The sequence below is a fragment of the Myodes glareolus genome, chromosome 6 (genome assembly GCF_982192425.1).
Source record: "Myodes glareolus chromosome 6, mMyoGla1.1, whole genome shotgun sequence".
In the NCBI taxonomy this organism is placed as follows: domain Eukaryota; kingdom Metazoa; phylum Chordata; class Mammalia; order Rodentia; family Cricetidae; genus Myodes; species Myodes glareolus.
In genome coordinates, this window is record NC_142031.1 from 100,971,510 (window position 1) to 100,997,371 (window position 25,862).

Genomic DNA, 25,862 nt, shown 5'->3' on the forward strand with positions numbered 1-25,862 from the left:
CAGCCAGCTGGTCACCCGGCAACCACGTGCCTGGCAACCCGAGTTCGTTCTGGGACAGTGAGTCCTCGGCAGTGTGCTCCCTAGACGGCCTCTCTCGCCCCATTATCCCCACAAGTTTTCTACATGACTCCCCTAAGTCTCCCTGGCATCCAGCCTAGGCGTTCATATCTACGATGCTCACATTTGGTGCGGAAGTAAAAGGGCTAGGTCGCTCCTGAAGAGGTTCTCAATGATTCAGTTTGGGCCACTAGGACGCTCAGGGCTCCCTTCATCTTTGAGGCTCCAAGAAGTGGCTCCGTAATGGGCCGCCACTCGGCACTAGGTGTGTGGTTTCCCAACCCTGTCATTTCAGAGTTCTGCATTCATTTCTTCATTACTCTCATCGTATCCCTTTGAGCTTCCTTTCCCACGTTCCTCAGACAGGGTGAGCTGTGTCTGGTGATTTGTACCTGTAATCCCATCTTCAGAGGCCGAGACAGGAGGATTGCTAGTTTGAGGATAGCCTAGGCAACTTGGTGAGACGCTGACAGGAGCAGAGGAGGGACCGGAAAGGAGAGGGAGGGTGTGGGTGTTATAGTTTGAGTCTAGAATATCCCTCACCGGCTCCTGTCTTGAGCCTCGTTCCCCGGTGGTTTTTGTTTTTTTTCTGTCTGAAATTTATTAAATTATAAAAGTTTCCATTTCCGCCCCTCCTCCCAACACCCTCCCACTCACTTTTCTTATAAGAGATGGTCCCTGGCTGGAGTGAGTGGCTACTAGTGGCCACCCTTGGAAAATCATGCTTTGGGCTCTGGTTCTGACCTCGCTCTGTTTTCTCATCACTGAGCTGTGAATGGAGCTGTCCTTTCTTGCCTTCCCACTATGCTGGGTTGAAACTGTTGTCTAAAATAAAGCCTGGCTCCACTAAGTTGTTTCAGTCCGTTACTTTGTTAGGGTGATATGAAGGTAAAACACTGAAGGTGTGGTTTCCATTTGTCTCAGTTCATTCTGGGCAGGAATCTTCAGGGTTGAGTTTTTCCTCCAGTCATCAGAGCCCTAAAATCCACGTAAGATTTGCTTTACATAAACTGTCTCCCTCCATAAGACTTTTCCAGAGGCAAATCTAGGTCCCATCAATTAGCCGGTCAATGTCAATCACTCCCAAGTCGATCTCTTCTCTCATATCAGACTGGGAGAAGTGTACCCTGCTCAGCTGGCTCTGTAGATGGCGGCTGATGAAGACACAAACACTAATGAACTCAGGAAGCCACTGCAATCAGAACACTCCAAAGACGCCCTCTAACAGATGCCAGCGCGTCTGGGAGGTGGGGAGCTACATGTTTCCAAGAGGCACACACTCAAAAAAAAAAAAATCAGAACAACTAAAACCTATTGTGGCAAAGAAGCCAAAGGTGGGTGAGTGGTTGCCAAGTCAGCGGAGGAATGCCATCCAGTTCTACCTGCAGTTTCCTGAGGCTCCTGGGGGGACATTGCTGCACAAAGAAAACATTTGATAAAGTTGTTTTGTTTTTCATAGAGCTTTTCTAGGTAACAGACTTGGCTGTCCTGGAACTCGCTTTGTAGACCAGGCTGGCCTCGAACGTGAGATCTGCCTGCCTCTGCCTCCCAAGTGTTGGGATTAATAGGTGTGCACCACCACTGCCCAGCCAGTAAAGCTGTTTTGAAAAGGTGCCCTGTAGATCTGATGTGACAAGGTGGCGCGCTCACCTCCTCCCCATCAGTGGCATCCCAATTTGGACACATCACCCCCTGTGCTGCTCTGGAGCGTCTTTTTTTTCTGCATGAACTCTGACTCGGGGTATCTGGGGCAGTTTTTGGAGTGGTCAGCTGGTGAAGATAAGCCACGCTAATTGGAACTGCCGTCATCTTGTCGATGGGAAAACTGGGGTTTGGTGACAGTTCCTAGGGCAGCTTTGAAGGACTTTCCCTCAACATGCACAGGGCTGCAAAGGGCTCCCTAAAATTCACCCTTTATAGCGAAGCACAACCAGGGGACCCTTGGGAAGCAGGGGTCTGCTAAGTACCACCGAGCCTTACAAACAAAGACGGATCTGTATAATTAATTTTAAAGGGACATTAAACTTGGTCTTTAAAATTATTAGATATTTGCTTTTATTCAGTATATGCATTTCTAAGAATTTTCCAACTCAGAGTAATTAAATATGTGTGGGAAAGGTGAGCAGAAACTGGGAGGGAGAAGAAGAAAATGAGCGCACAGGGAAACGGGTAAAGAGCAAGGAACAGTGAGAAGAAGCGGAAGCTCTCGGAGATCTGCAGGCTGCTCCACTATTGCGGTGCCATGTCTCTCTCTCTCTCTCTCTCTCTCTCTCTCTCTCTCTCTCTCTCTCTCTGTGTGTGTGTGTGTGCGCATACAGGGGAGTCCATTTCCATTGCTACAGCTCACATCTGGAAGCCAGAAGACCAGTTGATCCTCTCTTACCACACAGGTCCAGGGTCAAGCTCCGGTCATCAGGTTGGATGGTAGGAGCCCTCACCTGCCGAGCCAGTCCATCAGCCCAAAGCCTGTACACTTTTTGACAGGACACTGAGCTTCTGAGCCCTGTTCATATTAGTTAGACTTCTGGCTATTACAGGATACCCTGTTCTTTGTCCCCAGCTGAGGATGTGGGAGGTTGGAGTCCTGAGTCTTACACCCTGCGGTTTCTGAGTAGGTACCTCCAGTGATGATCCCTATTTCAAGACCAGCTGCCTGAAATTCAAACCATGATCCCAGGACAGAGCACCAGAAATCAGCATCCCAGGGACACAAACAGTACAGGGCCAGGTGGTCAGTACATTGTTACTTCTATTTTTTTTTTCACAGGGACCAGCCCTTGGGAGCATTTTCTAAGCTGCCTTATAGAAACTGCTTTCCAGACTCTAGGGGTGTGTGTGTGTGTGTGTGTGTGTGCAGACTCTAGATGAGTGTGTGTGTGTGTGTGTATACAGACTCTAGATGAGTGTGTGTGTGTGTGTGTGTGTGTGTGTGTGTGTGTAGTATGTATGCACCCATGTGGGCATATGCATGTGTCTGTGTTTATGTGTGGAAGCCTGAGGTCAACCTCTGCTGTCTTCCTTGGTCACTGTCTACCTTATTTATTTAAAGACAGGTCTCTTTACTGAACCTGAAGCTTATACATTCAGATAAGACCAAGTGGCCATTAAACTCCAGGGCTTCTCCTATCTCTACCCTTCCCTTGCCCCAGAACTGGGCTAGAAGCCCATGCCACTGCACCCATTTCTAAGACAAATGCCAGAATCCAAACTTAGGTCCTCACGCTCTTGTGGGAGATACTCTACTAGCTGAGGCATCTTCATTGCCCCTGGGCGAGGCTTTTCTAAGTAACACAGCACAATCCATCCAGGCTGCCAGGCTTTCCTGTCCGTGTTCCCCAAACCCTCCGAGCACCCACAACCCTCGTGATTAGCTAGACGGGAGCCACCATGGATAATCCCCAAGACACCGGTATGTCAATCAAAGCCCAGATCATGGCGTTCCTGATCCCATAGAAAGAGGTGCCCTGACCCCACACCCACCCCATCCCCATGCCTACTGCAATCTGTTGGCTCTTAGTGACATAGAGCTTCCATCCTCCAAGTGGCAGGAGCTTCCATTCAAGGAGCTGAGAGAAGATACCTGAAGCTGGACAGACCTTTATCTAGGGGCTGGTGCTGCTGAATAATGAAGTCAGCATGCACTTCCAAGCTACTGGCTGGGTGTACAACACACACACACACACACACACACACACACACACGCTACACACATGCTGGGCTGACAACTCGGAGGGGCGGGGCTGGCAGGGCTGCACGGCTCTGCTGAGCTGAAGAAGCAGCTCGCTGTGGTTGCCTTGGTCTCTGTGGGCAGCATCAGGAGGAGGCGGCAGCAGCCGGAGAAGAGGGAGGTGTGTGAGCCGCACTCAACCAGCTTGCTCCTTCCTGCTGCTCTGCCTGGCACTGCCCAGGCTCTCCCTGCCAGCATGGCCCTGATCGTCCACCTGAAGACCGTCTCAGAGCTGCGAGGCAGAAGTGACCGGATCGCCAAAGTGACTTTCCGAGGTAGGGAAGCCCCTGTCTCTGCGGAACCCCAGGTCTGCAAACTGACCCAGTCCATATTCTGTGAGTTGATAGAGACGGGAGAGGACTGGGAGGAAGGGTGGCAAAGTTCTAGCAGGCGTAGTGGTCTCATGTGCCTGGCCTGAACTAGCCTTGAGGTTTTCTACAATCCCCCAGGCCAACACACCAGTGTCCTGGCAGAATGCAGATTCTTGACTCAGTGAGGCAGAAATGAGGGGTCCATGCCCACAACCACAGCACAGCCTTTCTGGGACCCTTCCTTCTCTTCCCCCACAGACTGGTGTCTGCCTGGTGAATAGGAATCTATGCCTGAAAGGACCAGAGTGGCTGGCAGAAACTGGCAGCCAGCGGCACTCTGCCCTCCAGTGCTCTGAGGGTATTGGCCTTCCTCAGACCTTCGATGTCGCTAGACAGGGACATTACTCCAACCTCTCCTCCTAGCCTGCTTCAGCTCATGGATTATAACCTACTGTGTACCGAATCGGGGGTCTGACATGAGGCAGGCAGACCCCAGTCGGAAGAGCTACATCTGGCGGGGCCTGGGAAGCAGTTAGCAGACAGGCACGATGGGTGTTTGGTGCAGATGGGCAGAGGACATGAGTACCATAACCAAGCTGGGAGCTAGCGCTTGGGGAAGACTTCTAGGAGCAGGCACTGCTCCCCTGCTGGCTGAGGGACGACCAGAGGGAGCAAGCAAAGGGAATTGATGACAGGAGAGGTAAAAGGAACAGTGTGCCCCGAGGCTGGGAACAGAGCTGGAGAAGGGAGAGATAGAGGTGAGGAGCTGAAGCTGGGCATCACCCAGGGTATCTGGCAGCCCCCTGAAGAGTCAAGTAGAGAAAGACAGGGCCAGGTTTGCTTCTGTGCCCACCAACCTCTGCAAATTACAGTTCAACCTGCCTAGCCACAGGAAAACCCTCTGGTCCAGGGGTGTCTCAACAGCCTTTGGCCAAAGCCAATGTACTCTCCAGTGTGGCATCTTCTCCTCAGAGGGGTTGAAGGGAAGGAACTATGGCTCAGGATGCACACTGCCTCTAAAGGTCTGCCAGGAGGTAAGAGACATGGCGACTCACTAGACATTCCTCTAGGCAGCTGCCTCACCCACACGGGCCACGGGCTCTCCACCTGCACAGCCTGCTGGTCACAGGACTGGGCCAAGTGGCAGGAGGGAGGCAGGCAGAAGGGACCTGAGAGTGGGCTGGGCCACCTATTGCTTTGCAGGCCATCCAAGTGGTGGCGCCACTCTCTGTGTGCCACCTGCTGGCTGATGCTGGTTTTAGGAAAACAAGTACATCCTTCAGTCTGTGGGGCCTGGTCTGCGTGCCACATGCGGTCCTGCACTTGGCTGCTTAGCTCTGGGTTGCTTGGTGGCTACAGTGTGACAGGCCAATCTCCTTCACAGAAAGACAGACTTTCAGGGAATTAGTGGAGTGGTCAGGTCTATGAAGATCTGTCTACCCGATTACCCGATCTCGTAATCTCTTTGATCTCTTCTGGGGTCCACAAGAAATAGGCATCCTGTCCATCAGAGACTCCCATATTGGGGGTGGGCAGTGCGGGGAGTTGAACCCAGGGCCTCCTATAACCTTTCTATCTCTGAGCCATACATGCCCCAACCTTTTCTAGGCCTGAATTCACTCTGGCCCAGGCAAGCCTTGAACACACACTTTCCTGCCTCCTCCATAGCTGAGATTATAGGCTTGCCCCACCAGGCCCACCTTCCGCCTCTTCCATAGAGCTGCAAGGCCAAACACCCAGGAATTGGGCTGGCTGTAGCCCAGGCCTCCCCATTTGCAGGTTGTCAGAGGCAGAGATCCTGCAGCAAGAGGTGAGGGGTGGGCAGAAAGGCTACGGAAGAGTTCAGTCAGATCTCTGCAAAGAGAAAGCTCAGACATTCACCAGATAGATGCGTAGCAGGTGGCAACTACGGGCACCCCAAACACCAGCCTACACTGCCGTTCCTGAGGGAACTGACCAGCACATCCTCTGCTGACATCTGCAACCAGTGTCCAAGCCACACTGTGTTGGGGAGGAATGAGAAAATAGAGAAGCTTCAAATAAAGCAGGTGGCAGAAGGGGTAAGGGGTCAGCATGGGGCCTACGGGTGAAGGAGAGAAAGACCCTGTCCTGAGGAGTTTGCCGGGAAACAGGAGGGCATGGATTCCGCCTGCCTCACCCACCATGGCTGGCCTGGGGCTTCCAACAGCAAACAGGACAGGGCAGCCCTCTTGTGCTGAGAGGCCTCCAGCCTGCAGGAACCATCTCCAGAGGAGGTCAGCTGGAGGATGCCTGTTGGCTTCCCGTTTCTCTGCTCTTACTTCAACCCGAATCTCCAGAGTCACGGAATATGGGGTGGGAGTGTCTGTCTGTCTGTCTGCCTGTATACCTTTCTGCCTGTTCTCAGCCCTTGCATTTCCCTGGCTGCCGAGATTCCAGTGTTAAGCTGTCATTTCTATACCCCTCTCTGGAGCCTTCTTGCCAAAACACAAGGTTGAGAATTTTCCAGACTTGCACTGTTCACCTGGGCTTCTTACCGGTACCGAGGTTCTCTGTAGTAAGGCTTCCCATGGAGGTTCATCTTTATATTCCTTTACATCCTATACCCCCAACTTCTGCCCTGCTACATTTAATGTCCAGCTGGTTCCCAAGATGCCAAAGACTGTACACCTTCCTGCCTGAGACTGCGTACTTCTTTGTCGTACAATGACCCCATCTTCCATCTTACAATGTCCATCTTCTGCATACTTCAAGTTCCAGCTCATGTGTCACCTTGAGGAAGTCCTCCCCTTCCCTTCCACACCCTGTATACCCTCCTATGGCTCTGCCACCGTTCTGCTGTGGGCACAGGCCGCACTCTGTGAGCCGTCCTACCTACCGAGAACCCTCGAGACAGAGGGCAGATCTCAGCTGAGCTGCTAACTATCCTCCATAAGAGACGACTCCCTTCCTTGCCATCTTCACTGTTTGTTGTTGTTCTGAGACAGGATCTCATGTCGCCCAGGCTGGCCTTGAACTCACTGTGTAGCTCAGCAAGGCAGGATTACAAACATTAGCACCATGTACCTCACTTCTCGATGTTTAATGGGTTTAAACTCTTCCACGGTGGCCCTGTCAGTCCCTGACTCGACCCAGCTATGAATGCCACCAGGATTTTATGCTACAGGGAGCACCAAACTGAAAAGAGGTCTCATGAACCAAGAGCCAAGATCCCTGGCTCCATTCCTCCCATCAGCTTCCAGCTCAGAGAAGCCTCAGGGTCCCAGAAGAAGGGACCTCATCCTCCAGCAAATGTTGGGGGTGGTCCAGCCAAGGAACCATGTCCCCCAGCAGTCAAGGAGTGCTTCCTGTAAGGGGAGGCAGGGTTGGCTGGGGAAAGCAGCTCCTAGCTGGGTTTTGAACTGCATGTCTTTAAGTAGAGATTCAGGAGAGCAGAGGATGGGGGGTTGGAGGGAAAGCCACTCCAGAGGAGGAGCTCACTGCCCCAGAGGCTGCCAGGTGAACCCCCGAGCCAGAAGGAGAGCTGGGAAGCCAGATCTGTGGCTAGAGGCAGGGGAAGGGAGGTGGTGACTGTGCTCTGGGGACAAGATTGCCCTTAGACTCTTTTTTTCTTGTTCAATATGACTTCTTTCTGGAAACTTCCCCAGTAAGGGAGGCAGAGTATTCAGGGCCCCACCCTCAATATTTCCCTGGATGCCCAGGCCATTTAGGCACCTGTGCTCTTGGAGGATGGAGCAGGTGGTTCCTCTTTCTGGGGACAGTAGACAGAGGGGCTCCCCAAGGACAGCAGCTGCAGCCTGTGGGGCAGGTATGGGCACAGCTCTGTGCCTTGATATAGTCACAAGGAATGTGCCCACAGTACCCCTCCACTTCCCCAGCACGGGGGTGTGGAGGTGTTCCTTCTTGCCAGGATAGTGAGTCTCCTCCCACTCCTTCCTTCCTCTCCCTCCTCCCTCTTCTCCTTCCCTCCCCCTCCCTTCTTCCTTCTCTTTCTCCTCCTCTTCCCCTGAGCAAGCCCAAGTCCTAGCAGGGGGTAGACGCTGCACCCAGCGCATCCCCTCGGCCTTACCGCTTTGACAGGAGAAGGTATTCTCATGCTATGAAAATGACTGTTAAATCGTCTTCTGCTACAAAAGCACTCGGTGAAAGCCACTGGAAATGTACGGGGAAATGGGGAGCGAGAACGAGAGATGACTTGCAAATGATCCCCCAGAGTGTGAAGGCTTGCTTATCCTGTCCGTCTTTACTGGCTATAGAAAAAGCTACCTTTTCCCATCTACACCCATTCCTGGGTCATACATACATACACACATACATACATACATACATATGCTTCAACTATACAGAGGAGGGAGAATCACCCCAGCCAGTTTCAAGACCCTCAACTCATGGCCAGTCTTGCTTGCAAACCCTCCCCTTGTAAGTCCCTCATGCCAATTATGTCGAAAAACACATGTGTTGTTTCACCTAGAAAGAAGGGTTTTTTAAAAACCCACATATTTTATAGTTCCTTAAAAACAAACACTGCCTTACTGGTGCCAAACGCTCGGTCCATGTCCATTTCCTTTGTCTCCTCAATGTTGGAAATTGTTTTCCAGGTCACTAAAAGCTTCATTTTAACGTGTCCTGTAAATCAAGTAATTAATCATTCATTCACTCATTCTTTCGTTCATCCACAAATGGTGTTTGAGAACCATCTGCGTGCCAAGCACTGCTCTAGACCCTGGGAGGACAGCAAGGAGACCTTCAAGTGGAAGGGCAGTCCTGGTCCCATCACTGTGAGTGTGCAGAGGATTGCAGAGAGGGAGGCCCAGGGGCCAGGGCAGAGCATGGCCAGGGAAGCACCCTGGACCAGGAGACAGGCAGCCCTGACAAGGTGGGACAAAGGCAAGAGACAGCGCCAACCCAGCCACTCTGCAGCCAACTAGAGGCTCCAAAGTGGGTGGAGTCTGTGGGGAGGGACTTCAGTGGGGGAAGGGATACACTGCAAGAGAGGTGTCCTTGACAGATAAGAACAATCTTCACAGGATAAGCCTACAGAATGAGCTAGTCTGGGACTGGAAAGGTGTCTCAGTGGTTAAAGAGCTTGCCACACAATTGTGAGAACAAGTTTGGAGTTCCAGAACACATATAAATATAAGGTGGGCACAGTGGCTTTCCTGTAATTCCACGCTGGGACCGCAGAGACAGGGATCCCCAGAGCAAACTAGACAGGGAGATTAGCCATATGGGTGAGCTCTGGGCTTGACTGAACAACTGTCTCGATGAATAAGGGGGGGTGAGAGATTCAGGATGAATCCTGACATCGACCTTGGGTCTCCACAAGCAAGTACATGTGTGTGCCCATACACATGCAAAATTACAGATACGTGTAAAAATGGAAAAAGAAGAAGAAATTGGTGCCATGTAGGGGTGCGGAGATGAGCCAGGGGTCCAGGAGCTGGGAGTGCAGTATAGAGGCCGGAAAACATCAAACAGTGGTACAGTGAGTCTTGGTCACACAATGAAGCCTGAAATTTTTGCCAAGAGGATGTGGGGATAATTATGGTGGTAGGTGGGAGAATAGGAAACTGAGATCTGGTTCAAGAAAAACCATTCCATTTGGTTCCAGACTACAAAACCAGGGCAGGGTACAGCTAGGGCTGCAGGACAGACTGAAATGGTGACCTGGCATTCAGAGAACGGGCAGCCCAGAGACAGTGATTGAGTGGGTAGGAAAAGATGCTTCTGGATAGAGGGTAGATGGAGCTTGTGGACTTGGATTTGCATTTGGAGAAGCAGGGGTCAACAGACTCAAATAGATCTTCCTATTTGATCATCCTTGTCCTAGGCTCTCTGATGACCCAGGAATTCTACTGTGGATGGGGAAATAGTGGGAGCTAAAATGGTACTTGAAACCGATTTGCGGCTTCAGGAGGTCCTCCTCTGTTCTCCTGCCTGAATCCTGGCAGTCACAGAGACATCTGGCCAAAACTCCTGGAGCTGTCAGCATCCTTGTGGGCATCCCCAGGGCTGGAGCCTTCGCCACTTCCAGAGGCAGCTGGTCAGTTGGCAACAGAGGTCACTGTGCAGTCCTGACACAGGTGCAGGCAGGCGATAACTCCATCCCCAGAGACTACAATACTGCCCAACCCTTTAACTGTCCTCAGGGTGTCCCTACACTCCATCTTCCCTACTATAGAGAGAAATATGGATGCCTTAGATTCCGCTGAGGGTAATCCATTCTCAGCTCAGACTTGGCTGAATGTCATGTCACCCACCTCAGGAAGCAGTAACAGTCACTGGAGGAAGGAATGCAGCCTCCCATACTACACAAGAGAAGCCAGTCATATTGCCCTCGTGGACATGCAGTTCTCAGATGTGTCCAGAGGGTCTCCTAAGACAGATTGTCCTGTGATCGTCTCAGCCCATTGACTGCTTTCTGCCTGGATAGATCCACCTCCCAGGCGCTTTATGTTTAGAGATCTTCTTCGTTTTCCTTCATTTGTTTTTTAAAATTTTTAATTTTTATTTTATTGTTTTCCAAGAGTATTGGAGTTTTGTTTGTGTGTAAGTCTGTGTACCGTGTGTGTCCCTGGTACCCATAGAGGCCACCAGAGGGTGACAGGTGTAGGCCACCATGTGAGTGTTTGGGAATTGAACCCGGGTCCTCTGGAAGAGTAGCAGGTGATCTTAACCACTGGCCATTTCTTCAGTCCCTGCTTGCTTCTTTTAAAAATGTGAATGTTTAGGATAAAATCAGCATTGTACTTGTAACAGTATTTTTACTCCATTTGAGAATGGAAAAACATTCGCTCTCCCATCATGCACCTGCATAGAATGAGTGCTCTGTTCTCTGTGCAGCTTGTGGATCGCTAGGGTCACAAACTCCTCCATCTGTCTCTGAATTGGGAGAATCTAGCTCCCGGCATCTGCTAGACCCACCCCAGGCTCTAAGGCAACACCTTCCCCTTCTCTGCCACCATGTTCCTATCTGAGGAGTGGGAACCAGTGACGTCAGTACCCTGGAGAAGGATTAAGCCAAGTTAGAGAAACAGAGCTCAATAAGTTCATCTGTGACTTAAAATCCCTGGCCTAGCCCTGTCTCTCAAACGTGCCCTGTCCGGGGCTGACTTTCTGGGTGTTAGCAGGTGACGAAGTGGAAAGAAATGGGTGACATACTGACCCTTGAGTAAGGGAAATAGTGACAGAGGGGCCTTCGCTTAGCTGAGACCTGGAGACCCAGGGAGTTTCTGGTCTCCTGGGCCTGTCTCTGTGAGCAGCTGGTTTTCAGAGAGGACACTATTTAAGGAACTTGCAGAGTATCCTTTTGGGGGGAGGGAACTCATTTGAGTTGAATTTCTTTGTCATACTGTGCCACCACCTGTCAATAAGAAAGCAAAGAGCACTCTATGTAAGAAAACGAGGGGTTGTTCCCAAAGAAAATTACCAACAAGCCGACAAGAAAATCATTAGGGAGATGGAAGATCTGACACATCCCTCCACCAACGTCACTCTAACTAACAGGGTTTTCTGAGATATTAAGCCTCAAAACTGAAGGCGACACCTTTGCCTGACATATCTATGGCGTGTTTGCTGTGACAGGCAACGTGCTGAGGAACTCAGGGATCACTACATTGCAGAAGTCTGACATCGATCGGGCCTGCAAGATGCTTCTGTAAGCTTGGCAGCCTGAGTTGGATCCACAGAACCCACACAAGGCTGGACAGAGAGAAGCAACTCCAGAATGTTGTCCTTTGACCTCCACACATGTGCCATGGCATGTGTTACCACATACACATATCATCCATTCATACTATTATCTGGGGGGGGGGAGAGGGATTAGAAAGACTGACATCGTGTGAACTCACAGGGGAATCTAGCCTTTTGACAGTGGAATAGTGTCACCTACAGATGTGTTGGGCTGCATTCATAACTACTGTGGACCGCAGGTGGCACGCGGGCCTCAGGTTGGACACATCCACACAGAGTATGTTCTTTGGCCATAATGAAACTAATTATAAAACCAATAGCCATGAGGTATCTTTAAAAGCCCCAGATATTTGATAATTAAATGGTAGCTGTCTTTCTAACCTGTGGTCAAAGAAGAGCACAAAGGAGAAATTAGAAAACATTGGTGGGTGGGGCTATAACTCAGTGGGGGAGCACTCACCCGATGTGCGATGTGCGTGCCACTCCTGGTTTGAGCCTTGATTCCACCCCACAAGGTGCAGGGGCAGAGAGAGGAGCTGCCACACAAGTGTGAGACAAGTGTAAGGACTAGAGTTCAGGTCCCCAGCACCCACAGGAAAGCCAGAGAGCCGTGCAGATCTCCTGCAATCTCAGCACTCGGGAAGCAGAGACTGGGAATCCCCGGGGCGAGCCAGCAGGGTAGCTGAGGGGGATCTGCAAGCTCAGGTTCAGGAATGGAGCCTGAGTCCTTAGAGTGAAGAGTGACCGAGGAAGCTGCCCCCCCCCGTGTGTGTGTGTGTGTGTGTTTGAGAGAGAGAGAGAGAGAGAGAGAGAGAGAGAGAGAGAGAGAGAACAATGGCTCTCATAAGCATAGACATAAAATCCCTTCACAAATAGTAGCCGACGGAACAACAATAGAGAAGGATAGTGCATCACGACAAATGAGTTTTATCCTAGGAAAGCAAAGTCCTCTTTAAAGTTAGGCAATCAAAGCCTTCCACCATGTAAGTGGAAGAAGTGAGAAAAGCTGCAAGCTTGTTCTACCCACCGTCCCACAAAATCGTGCGACAAAATTCAATACCCACTCATGATAAGTACTCTCAGCAGGGAAAGAATAGAGTAATTTCTTCAGTCAGGTAAAGGACCATCCCAAACTACCCAGCTAACACCGCACTTACTCCACAAAGCCTGAACTAACGTTAAGGTCACAGGCAAGGCTAAGTGGTCCTCCATCACCACTCTGTTCATTACTAAGTAGAGTCTAACCAGTGCAATAAGACAAGAAAAACAAAACTCACATAGCTTGGGAAGGAAGGCGTGAAATTGCCTTGTTTTACAGAAAACCTCCCTGGCTTGTGTGAAAAATCCCGAGGAACCTATGTGAAAACTACACGAGTAGGAACGAGCAACTTTCAGGGCACAGGGTTGATGCACGGTAATGTTCCTACAGAAATACAGAACACCAAATACAGACAAAATGTGTCTGTGGGAGCAAAGGTCACAATGGTGAAGGTGCCAGTTCTCCGTAAATTACTGCTGTATAGAGCGAGCACAGTCCTAGCAAAAGTTACAACAGTCTGCTTTGTAGACACCGGAGACGATTTTAAAATTGTGTGAGATGTAGAGGATCCAGAATAGCCAAAACCACCTTGAAAACAGAAGTATGGGAGTCTCTTCATTTCTGTAAAAGCCTCTAAAGTCATAGGGACCAAGTCAGTAACACCAGCCTAAGATAGCAGACACTCAGGATGCAGGTGGATCTCTGTGAGTCTGAGGCCAGCCTGCTCTACATAACGAGTTCCAAGACAGCCAAGGATACATGGGAAGACCCTGTTTCAAAAAAAGGGGGAGGGAAACTGGAGGGATGGCTCTGAAGTTGAGTGCTTGCTGTGTAAACATGGGAACCAGAGTTCAGATCCCCACGCCTGTGTGACAAGGTGAGTGTGGTCTCACAAGCACCTGTAAGTCCAGGACAGAGGGAAGCAGAGACAGGAAGACTGTTGGAGCTTGCTGGCTGCCAATCTAGAGAAAAACAAAGTCCTTTCATTGAAGACCCATGCTTCAAAGGAGTAACACGGAAAGGGATAGAGGGGGACTCATGATGCTCTTCTCTGACCTCTGCACATGCGCACAGGCATGCAACATGCACATAAGCATACGACATGCATACAGGCATGTGCATACACCACACACATACATATAAAAATTAAAATTGAAAATAAACAAAGCTGAACAATAAAAACTATAAACTTGTAGAAGAAATTCTGAATGTGCTTGTTATAGTTCGGATTGCACAAAAAAATCTTAAAGGAAATACAAAAATCTCACATTGTAAAATACAAACCTCCCAAAACTAATGAATTTGATTTTTCTTTTCTTTTTGTTTTTTCTTTTTGAATTTTTGATACAGGGTTTCTCTGTGTGACCCTGGTATTGGAACTCACTCTATAGACCAGGATGGCCTTGAACTCACAGATATCCACCTGCCACTGACACCAGGCATGAATTAGATTTCCTAATAATTAAAAATTCCTATTTATCACAAAATATATTTAAGAATGCAAGAAGGCAAGGCACACACAAGATGAAAATATTCACATCGATGCAAATCAATAATGAAAAGACCAATGAGCAAACCTTCTAAAGCAATCAAAGACTTGAGATGATATCTCATAGTAAAAGGCAAAAATAATAACCATATCAATGTGGTCATCATAGTTAAAGAGATGAGAATCAAAGTTACAAGAGACACTATCTCACATGCACTGCAATAACTGGAAAAGTAAGTGTTCTCACAGTCAGAAGATATTTATGAAATGTCAAACAGTTGCTTTTTTTGTTTTGTTTTGTTTTGTTTTGCTTTGTTTGTTTTTCAAGATAGGGTTTCTCTGTAACTTTGGAACCTGTCCTGGAACCGACTCTGTAGACCAGACTGGCCTCGAACTCACAGAGATCTGCCTGCCTCTGCCTCCCGAGTGCTGGGATTCAAGGCGTGCACCACCACTGCCTGACTTTTTTTCACATTGCTAATTGGTTTGTGAAATAGGGCCATCACTTTGGAAACCTCTTGGCAGTTTCTGATAAGCTGTGCCCACAATTCTGCTCTTAGGCATTTCCACAAGAAAAGTGAAATTACATGTCTACAAAAGGGGGTGTCTGGAAAAAGTCACAGCAGATTTACTCATAATAACTCATAATAATGAGTAAATAATAATTTACTCATAATAATCCCAGTTTGCTTTCTATCACTATGATATAACACTAACCAACAGCAGCATGCAAAGGGAAGGGCTTATTTGGCTTAGCGATTGCAGTTTCGTCATTGAGGAAGCCAAGACAGGAACCTGGAGGAGGCAGGAACTGAAGCAGAGGCCACGGAGGAAGACTGCTCACTGACTTGCTCAGCCTGCTTCCTTGTCTACAGCAGGACCACCTTCCATGGGTGGCACTATCCATAGTGGACAGTGTACCCGGCTTTTTCTTTTGGGTCACCTCCCAGCTCCCAAATCACGACACAGAGACTATTACTAGTTTTGAATATTCAGCCCTAACTTAGCTCTTTTCTCGCTAGCTCTCATAACTTAACCTGTTTCTCTTCATCTACACTTTGCCTCGGGGCTTTTTACCTTTGTTTTTTCTGTGTATCTTACTTTCCTGCTCTCTCTGTCGGGCTGGCAGCTGCCTGGCTTCTTGCTCTGGGAATGTCCCTCGTTCTCTCCTCTCTACTTCTCCTTTTATTCCCCTCTTCTCCTGAATTCTAGATTCCTCCTATTTGTTCTCTCTCCCTGCCAGCCTTGCTTATCCTTTCTCCTGCCTAGCTTTCATCCGATGGGCTCTTTATTAGAACAATCGGGTGCCTTAGGCAGGCAAGGTGAAACAAATACAACACATCTTTACATAATTAAACTGATGTAGCACAAACAAATGTAACTCCCCTTTCGACAACTAAAGAAATAGTCTGCAGCATAAACAAATGTAATAAATCCTTGCCCAGTTAAGAAAATAATATTCCACAATAGGTGGGACTCTCCCATAACAATCAATCCTCGAGAAAATGCTACCCTGCAGTCGTCCCACAGGCAAATTTGGTGGAGGTAGTTCTTCAGTTGAGGTTCCATTTCCCCAGCTCACTTCAGAGAATGAAACAAGCAAAAATAACGACCTAGCATAATAAGACAATCTCAGAAGCAACCTATGGGCAGAACAGCCCAACACATTGAGTTTGATCCACACAACAGAATATTACTCAACAGTGAAAATGCGTAGATTGGCCCACCGTGTGGACGAGATCTCTAAACGAGAATTGAAAATAACGAGGAAAAATGTTTACCACGTACTTCTCTCTGGTCAGAATTTCCTAAGTAATACACTGCAACTATTTACATTTATAGTATTTACATTAGTGTGTATTATATGCAGTCTAGCGATGGTTAAAAGTATATCAGAAGATGTGTGTGGATTACATGCAAATGTCACAAGATTTTATACAAGGGATTCTAGCACCCACAGGTTTAGGTATCCATGGGAAGTGGGTTCCAGGCCCCTCAGACACTGAGAACAGCTATACTGATGTATGCAGCAGTATGAATGAATTGGAAAAGAAGTGACTAAGAGAAGCCAGACACACAAAAGCACATCTAGGGGCTGGCGCAATCGCTCAGCTGATAAAGTGCTTGTCTTGTAAGCACAAGGGCCTAGGGTTAATCCTAGAGCCCACCAGGCATATACTTAAAATTCCAGTGGTAGGGAGGCAAAGACAGGAGATTCTGGGGCTCTTAAATCAGTCAACGGAGCCTACTTGTCAAGTTCCAATGAGAGACCCTGTCTCAAAAGAAGCAGCAAATGGCCCTTAAGGAACAACTCCCAAGGATATCTTCCGACTTCTATATGTGCGCAGGCACACATGCTCCTACACACACATGCACCTGCATGTACATGCACATGTACCTGTACGCATCTGCACCTGCAAGCATATGTACACACATGCTCCTTCACATACATGCACCTGCACACACATGAACCTGCACACACATGCACCTGCACATACATGCTCCTGCACACACATTACTTTAACTTTGCCTAGTTAAAGTAATAGTCTATAACAAAGCTGGAGGAAAATGGGGCAGGAAGGTAGTTCAGTGGTGAAGAGCAATTGTTGCTCTTGCAGAGGACTTGGACTTGGTTCCCAGGACCCACATGGTGGCTCACGCCCATCTATAACTCCACTTCCAGGGGATGTGACCTCCATGGGCATCAAGCATCCATGTTGTGTACATACATGCAGGTCAAACACTCACACATAAAATGAAATAAAAATAAACTTTAAAGGATTAAGTCAGGACAGAAACTGGAGCAGTCAGCTGCTGGCAGTGGCAGGTAGAAATTAGCTGGGAAGGGGTCTGGGGAATACTCGGAAGAGCTGAAAGGGTCCTGTATCTTGACTGTGTGGTAATTAACAAGTGCGTGCATTTATTAAGAGCCATTAAAATATACCCTTAAGATCTGTGAATGTAATTTTTACTTAGTTAAAAAGAGAGTCATAATCACACTTAAAATACCTAAAACTTGAATAATATTACAGGTGAGTGAAAAATCGTTTCTAATTATACGCTGCTAAAATTACACTATAAATGTGATTCATAGTAGAGGAGACAACTTTTATATTTAGCATGTAACTTAAAGGCCTAAAGCAAAGACAGGACCACTCCATGGGATGATGACTGTATTCTACGTAGGCAATAAAATGTGTGCCCATGCTGTTCCAAAGACACCCCTTTCCCCATTTCATGGGTGAAGAGACTAAGTCAAGCAGAAGGAACATGGTGGGGGCACAGACTAGCAAGTAGTAGAGCTGGCCCAAGAGCCATCGCATCTACCAAACTCAGGACCAGAAGATGACTCAGCAGGTGAAGGCACTTCTGCTGCAAGACTGGAGATGTGGGTTTGGGTCCCGGAACCCTAGGAGGAGGGAACTGACCCCACAAAGGTGTCTTCTGACCTCCACATGTACTTGTGGGGTGCACCCCCCACATTCACCATGATTTCATACACAGTAATCATAAATAAAAAACTTTTAACCATCTACTCAGTAGTCCTATGCTCACAGCAACTTGATTTTATGCTCAGACTTGCTTCAAAACAACCTCTTGCCGACTGTCCTAAGGTTCCAAGACATTAAACTGGTCCAGCATGATTATTGCCAGATGACCAGCGATGATTCTGAGACCCCATGAGTAGGACCACCAGCTCCAGGGCTCTGAGCCTTGACTGGCAGCTCCAGGCCCACCCACCCCTGCCAAAGGCTGGGCTCTCCCTTGTGCTCAGAGCAGTAGTGTCCTGCTTCTTGGAGCTTGTGGGGGTAGCTGGCCTTCCAAGGAAGGCGACTGACATGAAGTGGAGAGATTGAGAATGCAGCAGGACCTTCTTGGAGAACTCCTAAGGGGTAACAGAGGAAGCACCTGCCGTCAGGGGCGGAGAGGGGCCTGGAGGAACTTTACCAGGTTCATCTCAGGAAATGCTTAGTGATTTCCTGACTTTAAGTAAGGCAAAGAAAGAATGAGGGCAGGGCCAAGTGTTGAAGAGTGTTATGTTCTATCTCTCGGCTCACATGGAGCAACAGTAGCTGGTTATGGTGGGAATTTGTCTTGGGTCTATCATGCACTATAGATGGTTACCAATGTACTGTGCACTCTCAGCACCAAAGCTCCATTTTTTTTTCAAGACAGGGTTTCTCTCTGTATCTTTGGCTGACCTGGAACTTACTCTGTAGACCAGGCCATGAATTTACAGAGATCCACCTGTCTCTGCCTCCTAAGTGCTGGGATTAAAGGCATGCACCACCACACCCAGCTAGCACCAAAGCTTCTTTTGAGGTGTTTTTCTTAAATGCAAGGTTGTACCAGGCTGGTACTCTCAAACTCTCTACGTAACTGTGCCCGTTAGTTCTTGTCAACTGGACACAAATTAGAGTCACTTGGAAAGGCGGACCTCAGTTGAGGAATTGCCACCATCAGATTGGCCTGTGGACATTTCTATGGGCATTTTCTTGGTTAATGATTGATGTGGGAGGGTCCAGCCCACTCTGGACAGGTAGTCTGGGGTGTTTATGAAAGGAATCTCCGCAGGCCATGAGAAACAAGCAGATAGAAGAGTTCCTCTGTGGCCCCTGCCGCAGCTTCAACCTCAAGGTCCTGCCTTGGCTTCCCATAACGATGAACTGCAATCTGTCTGTCAGACAAAAGCCTTCCTCTCCCATGTTGCTTTTCATCAATTTCTTTTTCACAATAGAGAACCAAACTCGGACAGTAGTTAAGGGTGACTGTGAACCCCTTCATCCTCCTCTGGACAGTAGCTGAGGGTGACTGTGAACCCCTCACCCTCCTCTGGACCCTACTCAGTTCTTCCTTCAATAGCTGCTGAGGACAGACGTCTCATTTTTCTCATTACCATGAGAATTCAGTGTGCCACTCCCAGCTCCATCAGGACCCTTTCTCAGCTCACAAGCTTTGAAAATTTGCATACCTTCTCTCCTGGAATTCCCAGCTTACTGCCCAAGCCCTGGGAAGCTAGGAGTCTGTTATTCTTCTGGTATCTGCCTTCATGCCTGGGTAACTCCTGCCTTGACCCGCTAGGCAAAGACTCATTTCCTCCCCATCTACCTTTTCTCTTCAAGCCAGCAGTCTAATTCTATCTTATATAAAAGCTTCTCCGCGCCTGACACGTCTCTCCCTGTGGCTTGTAATAAGCTCTTAAAGGCAGCATCCAGATTCTAATTATCTCAGCTCAACGTCCCTCCGTGAAGGCTGAACGGCAGGGTCCACCCAAACCGGAGAGGGGGAGACCCCTTGCTGCCTGTAGAAACGAAGGAACTTATGGGGCGATCAGCCCTCTGGGCCTGTGTCTCGACAGGGCCCACTGGAAAGGGAAACTTAGTCTTCTGTGCAGTCACCTCCAGTGGGACGCTAGGACGTCAGTCACCCTGCACATAACACAGGCACACGGCTCACCTGCATATATGTAGCTAGCTGCAGGGTGGGTGTTTTTAAACAGCAAATGACATAAAGGTTCATTCTGTTAAGATCCCTCTGAGTTGTGATGGGAATATCAGATAGTGTGGGACTCATGACGCTCTGAGTTCTGCTCTGCCCTGCTGGGCATGGGAGGAGGTCGTTTTAAACCCAATAGCTCTGCCACCAGAGTAAGGGTGCAGTTCAATCTTTCATCTACCCTCCCTCTCACCTGACCCCTCTCCACACAAGGAAGAGGTGGTTTTCTTTCAATCTTTAATTCTCCATCGTCCCTGTGGCAAGAATGGGAATTGGGTATTAGGATGTTTAATGGTTTGATCCAAGGCCATTTAAAACGAAGCGGAAATGTCACTATCTGAGACGGGTGGCGGATGAAGTGGACGGTAAGTGGAAATGAACTTGAGCACAATGCGGTTCACCGTCCCCAGTGATAAGCTGGAGGAGGGGAGAGCCCCCGGCTCTCCCCGGAGGAGACAGGACTGCTTGTTAACCCCCCCAAAATGTAGCTCTTCCAAAGCGTGTTAGTGTGTGCTGTTTCCTTAACACATTGCTCCTTCCGCTGTTTCTGCATGATTTAAGCAAATATTTATTTGTACTTGTATGACTATATTGCATGTATATAAGGAGAGAGAGTCCCACTCCCCTGTCTTCCTCATGGCTTCATCTCCAGAGCGCGAGACACTGAGGTTTTTAGTGCTTCTCCAGGTGAGCTGAGCTGTGGTGTGTGGCGTCTACATGACTAATCTCACTGTGTTTACCTCCCTCCCAACCCGGGGCTGTGGGCAGCTACAGAGGAGTGCTTCATGCAATTCAAAGCCAAGCCCGCCTGACAGGACCCCCACCTGCCCTCCCACAGCTGAGTGCCCCAGCTTTTCATTCCTGGAGACCCCTGAGCCTTGCCCATATCCGAGGCTCATTAAGACCCTATAGGATGAAAAGGCCTTTGATTATTCAGAGCTGTGAGTCCTTGGGGAAGCCCAATGCACAACAGCGCTCACCTGATTCTCGAGTTATATTGCGCGTGCTGCCCGGGGGGAAAAATTAACAGAGGCACAGAGCTCAAACGTCATGGCTCATGTTTCCTCCGCCTCTGTTGGCTGCCATCGAGTGCGTGGCGGAGCTTTTATCTTTTCGATTTTCTTCCTGTGTTTTTTCCCTGGCTAGTGCTAAAGACTCTTTCTGTCTCATCTAGTCCCATCCATTTTCTGTGTATATTACTTCTCTGCTTCACAGCGTCGCCATCATTATCTCCGATGCAACCAGGCAACCCTGTCTACATTTACCTGCCACACACGCAGGCGCTTGCATGCACACACTCATGCACACGTGCGTGCGCGCACACACACTTGCACACTCGCTTACTTGTTTCTGTTCACCCAACATTGAAACCCCTCACTTCCTAGTCAGGATACAGCTCTACCCACTGTGTTATAAAAACCATTCAGGCCCTGGAAGTCTCTTATTAAACAAAATTAAATGGCTAAGCTGGCCAGGCAGGGTGCCCCACACCTGGAGGACAGCTGAGAGTTCAAAGCCAGGCTGGGCTACGTGATAACACTGTTTCAAAAACAAAAGACCAAGCCACTGAGGCCCAGAAAATCTGAGTCAGTTTCTAAGGGGAGCAAGCCCTGGCCAAACCTCTGTGCTCACCTGCCTCCTCCCTTATACGGGGTTCATTCTGTCCTTTCTTGGCCCAGCGCTACCCACGCAAAGCCTTCAGACTTTCTGGGAGAAGAGCATGTTTCCCTAATACCAAATCACCTGGCCACCCAGCCATGGCTACCAGTGACAAACCACACTAACTCCCAGACAGGATTGAGTTCAAATTGGGAAAAGCCTTCTGTGACATAGACCGCCATTTTAGATTGGTGAGGATTTGAACATATTTCCCTTTTGATTACAAAGGTAAAATATGATCTGTAAAGAAGAAACCATCCATAGTAAAGGATACACATCAGAGAAAGAGTGTCTAGTATACACATGGCCCTTGTTCGAGCTCTAACACCACACACACACACACTCACACACACACACACACTCACACACATACACACACAGCCAGATGAGATGGCACAAGCCTGACATCCCAGTAGTTGAAAGACTAAGTCAAATCTTGAGAGTTAAAGATTAGCCTGGGCTATATATCAAGACTGTCTCCAAGAAACAGAGCAAAACAAGCAAACAAAAAAAATTTAACTCACATATAATATACCCAATGTACAGTAAGAACGTGAAGCAAGTATATGCTTGCAGAATCTACTCTTTGCTCCAGAGATGACCACTTAGTGATTGCAATCTTTCCATGTGTGTGCACGAAATATGTGTATGCAACTGGGGAGTTGTTTTTGCTGAAGAAAGAGGATGCTACAATGTCACCTTTTTTAGTACGGAACTGACAGAGCATAATAAGTTAATTGTAAATAATAATTTTTAACTTTATCTACTTGGTTTCTTCCTGATAGAAATTACAGCCCTTGTCATGGGATTCTATCCCATTCTCAAACAGTGTGCACCCTGCCTTATCTGTGTCATTTCTGTATCTCATGCACACTTGTATCTTGGGCATGTTTTATACGACACTGACTGGGGTCTGTTACAACCCTGTGGCTTCCCCTTTTATGGTCCCCTGAGAGTGAGATCCTGGAGAAGTTGTTCATCTTCCCATCCAGAATCCCCATGGCCCTGTACATCAAGAATTTTAGTGAATATTTCTCATAGCCTGCCCCCACTCTCTACAAATCTGATTCTTCAGCAGCTTGGCCCAGACTGGATAGGTCAGAAAAGGTGATTTCATCCTTTCCATTCAACAATCCCCATGTGAGGTGTGTAGATGCCAGGGTCCGGTGCGGAGGGTGGCCTGAGACATGCATGCGTATCGAAACCCTCTATTTCCTGTGCCAGCCAGAAAGGAGGGGCTAGGAGCAAAGCACAGGGAAGAAGCCCACTGAGCTGCCTTTCTGCAAAGGGGGCACAGAAATGGAAAGACCGTTGGTCATGGGTCAGGAGAGCCACAACCTAAGAACTGGCTGGTTGCTGAGCGGTGGTGGCACACGTCTTTAATCCTAGCACTCAAGAGGCAGAGGAATCTCTGTGAGTTTAAGGCCAGCCTGGTCTATCTACAGAGAGAATTCCAGGACAGCCAAGGCTACACAGAGAAACTCTATCTCAAAAACAAACGAAGAAGAGCATCTGGCTGCTGGCTGGTTGCGTTTCCAGTTGGTTAAAGGTTTTTTGGCTCCGTTCAGATAGAAATCATGAGTAGATAAAGTGTTGGCGTCTCTAGAAACCACAGCCTGTGTCTTCAGCCCCAGCAGGTCCAGCTCCCACTGTCAGCCTCCGTGTTCCCTACCCCCTAGCTGCGGCTCTTTGGGACTCTTCAGTAGTCATGCTCCCCACCGTGCTGCGGTTCTCCAACTGCTAGCCACCTCAGAGCTACCAGTACTGGCTACTGGCCACTTTCAACACAAGCAGTCATTAGTGTTACCCGCCACTGGTGCGTTCTTGCTCAATGCACCAATAGACTTCACCAACATACATAGTAAAATGATCTGAGAGAAACTTCACTAGGCCAGGTGTGATGGCACATGATTTTAATCGGGAGGCAGAGGCAGGCCTGCCAGAGATATGCAGTGAGACCCAGTCTCAGACCAGAAAAAAAAAAACAAAACATTATTAGGACTTCCTCATGGTATGAGAGGAGCCCTAATAAAGGTGAGGTGGTGCTGCTTAGACAAAAAAGAAGGGCTCACGCATGATCAGAGTCCTGTTGGCTAACTGCGGACTTTTACATAGTTCTGCCCCTCTGCCCAGGCATAGTGGGCCTGCCTGGGCAGCTTGGGGACCCAAACGAGGATACCAGAGGAACGAGTCACCTAAGAAGCTGTACGATGAGTCGCCTGGGACTACACAGGGCATGTGAGCAAATTCTCCCAGAGCAGACCTCGGTCATCTCTTAGGGGAAGTCGGGCCCTAATTCTTGGCTCAGGTTTTGTCTGGGCAGAAGATCCTGGGGTGGCTGTGGACATGGTCACAGAAGGGGTTAGACCCCACAAAGCCCCACTAGTCTGCAGAGACCCACGACCCCTTTCAACCAGGCTTCTGCTGTGGCGGCAGGGCTGGGGAGAGCAGAAGAAGACCAAGGGGCTCCCAGGTAACAACAGAAGAACCCCGGGATCCACTCTTCTACTCTGACTAGCCTGGGCCTCATCCTAGGTTTCAGTGTCCCTTCTATAAAAACAGAATTAATAACATTTGGTTGCTAGAAGGTCAGGTAAGAGGTTATGTGTGGGGGCGTCCCTCATTCTGGGGGGAGTTGCACAGCCATGGGGTCAAATGCTGCACTGATACTCTCAAGAAAGGTGTGTCCCCAGCTCACTGTCTAGACAAGTCTGACTTTACGTTCTCTTCCGTCCACAGGGCAGTCCTTCTACTCCCGGGTCCTGGAGAACTGTGAGGATGTGGCCGACTTCGATGAGGTAGAATATCTGTGTCCCTGCCCCTTTCCAGCAAGCTCTCCTCTCTGCCCACCCCCGACCCCAGGGTGGCGGTGACCCTAAACCCTGGGTGGCTTGCTTGCAGCCTGCTTCACCGGAGTGACCTCCTGGGAGGAGGTGGAGGTGGGTGGTTGTGGAAGCCTCCACACAGCGGAAGCCCATCCAGTGAGTAACAGCTGGGCGACCAGACCCAAAGCTGCTACCAGATCTGGGCCTCTTCGCTCCCTATAGAGAAAATGCCACTGGAGATCTAAAGTCAGCGCAAGACTCTCCAGGGCATCAGGGAGGGTTTTTCCTCGGTGTCTCGTGGTGTCCTTGGAGTAACCGGGCCACCAGGGCGTCTACGATGCCCTTCTCAAGAGGATTCAGCCTTTTAAGAGCATCAGGGTGCTCATCCCTCGGTTCTCAGAGCTACCTGGGTGGGAACATTGAAAGACATACGCACAGTGGTCCCCCTAGTTTATTTTTCTTCTGAACTATAGACTCAGAATTGTTGAACGTATAAAGCAGTCACTTCAGTTTATAGCACATCATCTCCTTGGCCCCATAAGGCCCCACTTGTGTCTTTTGGTGTGTATGTGCACTACACATACCATTTCTCACACACTACCATTCTAACGTAGGCAACAGAGCCCTTTTGGTTCTCTGTGCCTCCTTGCATGGTTTGCACTGCTGTACGCATATGTTTGTTTATTTAAATGACAATGTGTTCAATATTTTCTTTTCTACTTTTTCACTATATACTGTCTCTAAGTTCCATCTGTGTTACATCGCGCTGCCTGGGACACAGCCAACGAAGGGTGACCGTCCCAGACTGCCCGGGATGGAGACGATTCCAGAGAAACAGACTTTCAGTACTAAAATGGGGAGGTCCAGGGCAAGCCAGGATGAGCCGGCCACCTGCCCCTCTCTACCAGGGAGGGTTCCTAGCTCATGGCCCTAGAAATACAGAAAACGGTCTCCACACTTTTCCTGCATCGGTGTGAGTGTCTCCCCGAGATGAGCATCGGCATCTGGAATCTGTGGCTTTTGGTGCTTCCTACACTAATGTGACCCAGTGCCCCACAGCCTGTGGGGCAGAGAGTGCTGCTTCCTGTGCCCACATCCTCGCCCACAGTTGGGGTTTCCCAGGCCCCTGATTCTCACCAGTCCAACGGGGATCTCTTCTTTTCTCTGCAGGTCCCAAATTACTAACAATTTTGAACATCTCTTGATCATGCCTTTAGTCTTTTAGCTCCCTCTTTGGCAAGTTGTCATATTCCTTGCCGTTTTACCAGTTAGGCTGTCTGGGTTGTTGTTCTCCTTTCTTACTGATCTTCTTAACCAGTCTCTGTTGATGTTAGGTGTTTAAAATGCCTACTGGGGATGTAGCTCAATTGGTAGGGTGCTTGCCTAGTATACACACAGCCTGGGGTCAACCCCCAGCACTGTATAAACCAGTCATGGTGGTACATGCCTGGAATGCAGCACCCAAGAGGTAGAGGCAGGAGGATCAAGAAGTTCTGGTTGTCCTCAGCTACATATCAAGTTCAAGGCCAGTCTCCGTTGGATGAGATCATGTCTAGAATGAAAGAGACAGTGTGCGTGTGGTGGCGGC

At 48.9% G+C, this 25,862-nt stretch overlaps 1 protein-coding gene across 1 annotated transcript in view; it reads left to right on the forward strand.

Moving 5' to 3' along the window:
* The first annotated feature begins 3,887 nt into the window (after positions 1-3,887).
* The window catches only part of Otof (otoferlin), a 92,264-nt gene continuing 70,289 nt past the window's right edge, over positions 3,888-25,862 (forward strand). The window contains exons 1-2 of the mRNA XM_085691208.2: positions 3,888-4,059; positions 24,189-24,247. Of these exons, the coding sequence (XP_085547334.2) occupies positions 3,981-4,059; positions 24,189-24,247 (138 nt within the window). The 5' untranslated portion in view covers positions 3,888-3,980. The remainder of the gene's footprint in view (positions 4,060-24,188; positions 24,248-25,862) is intronic.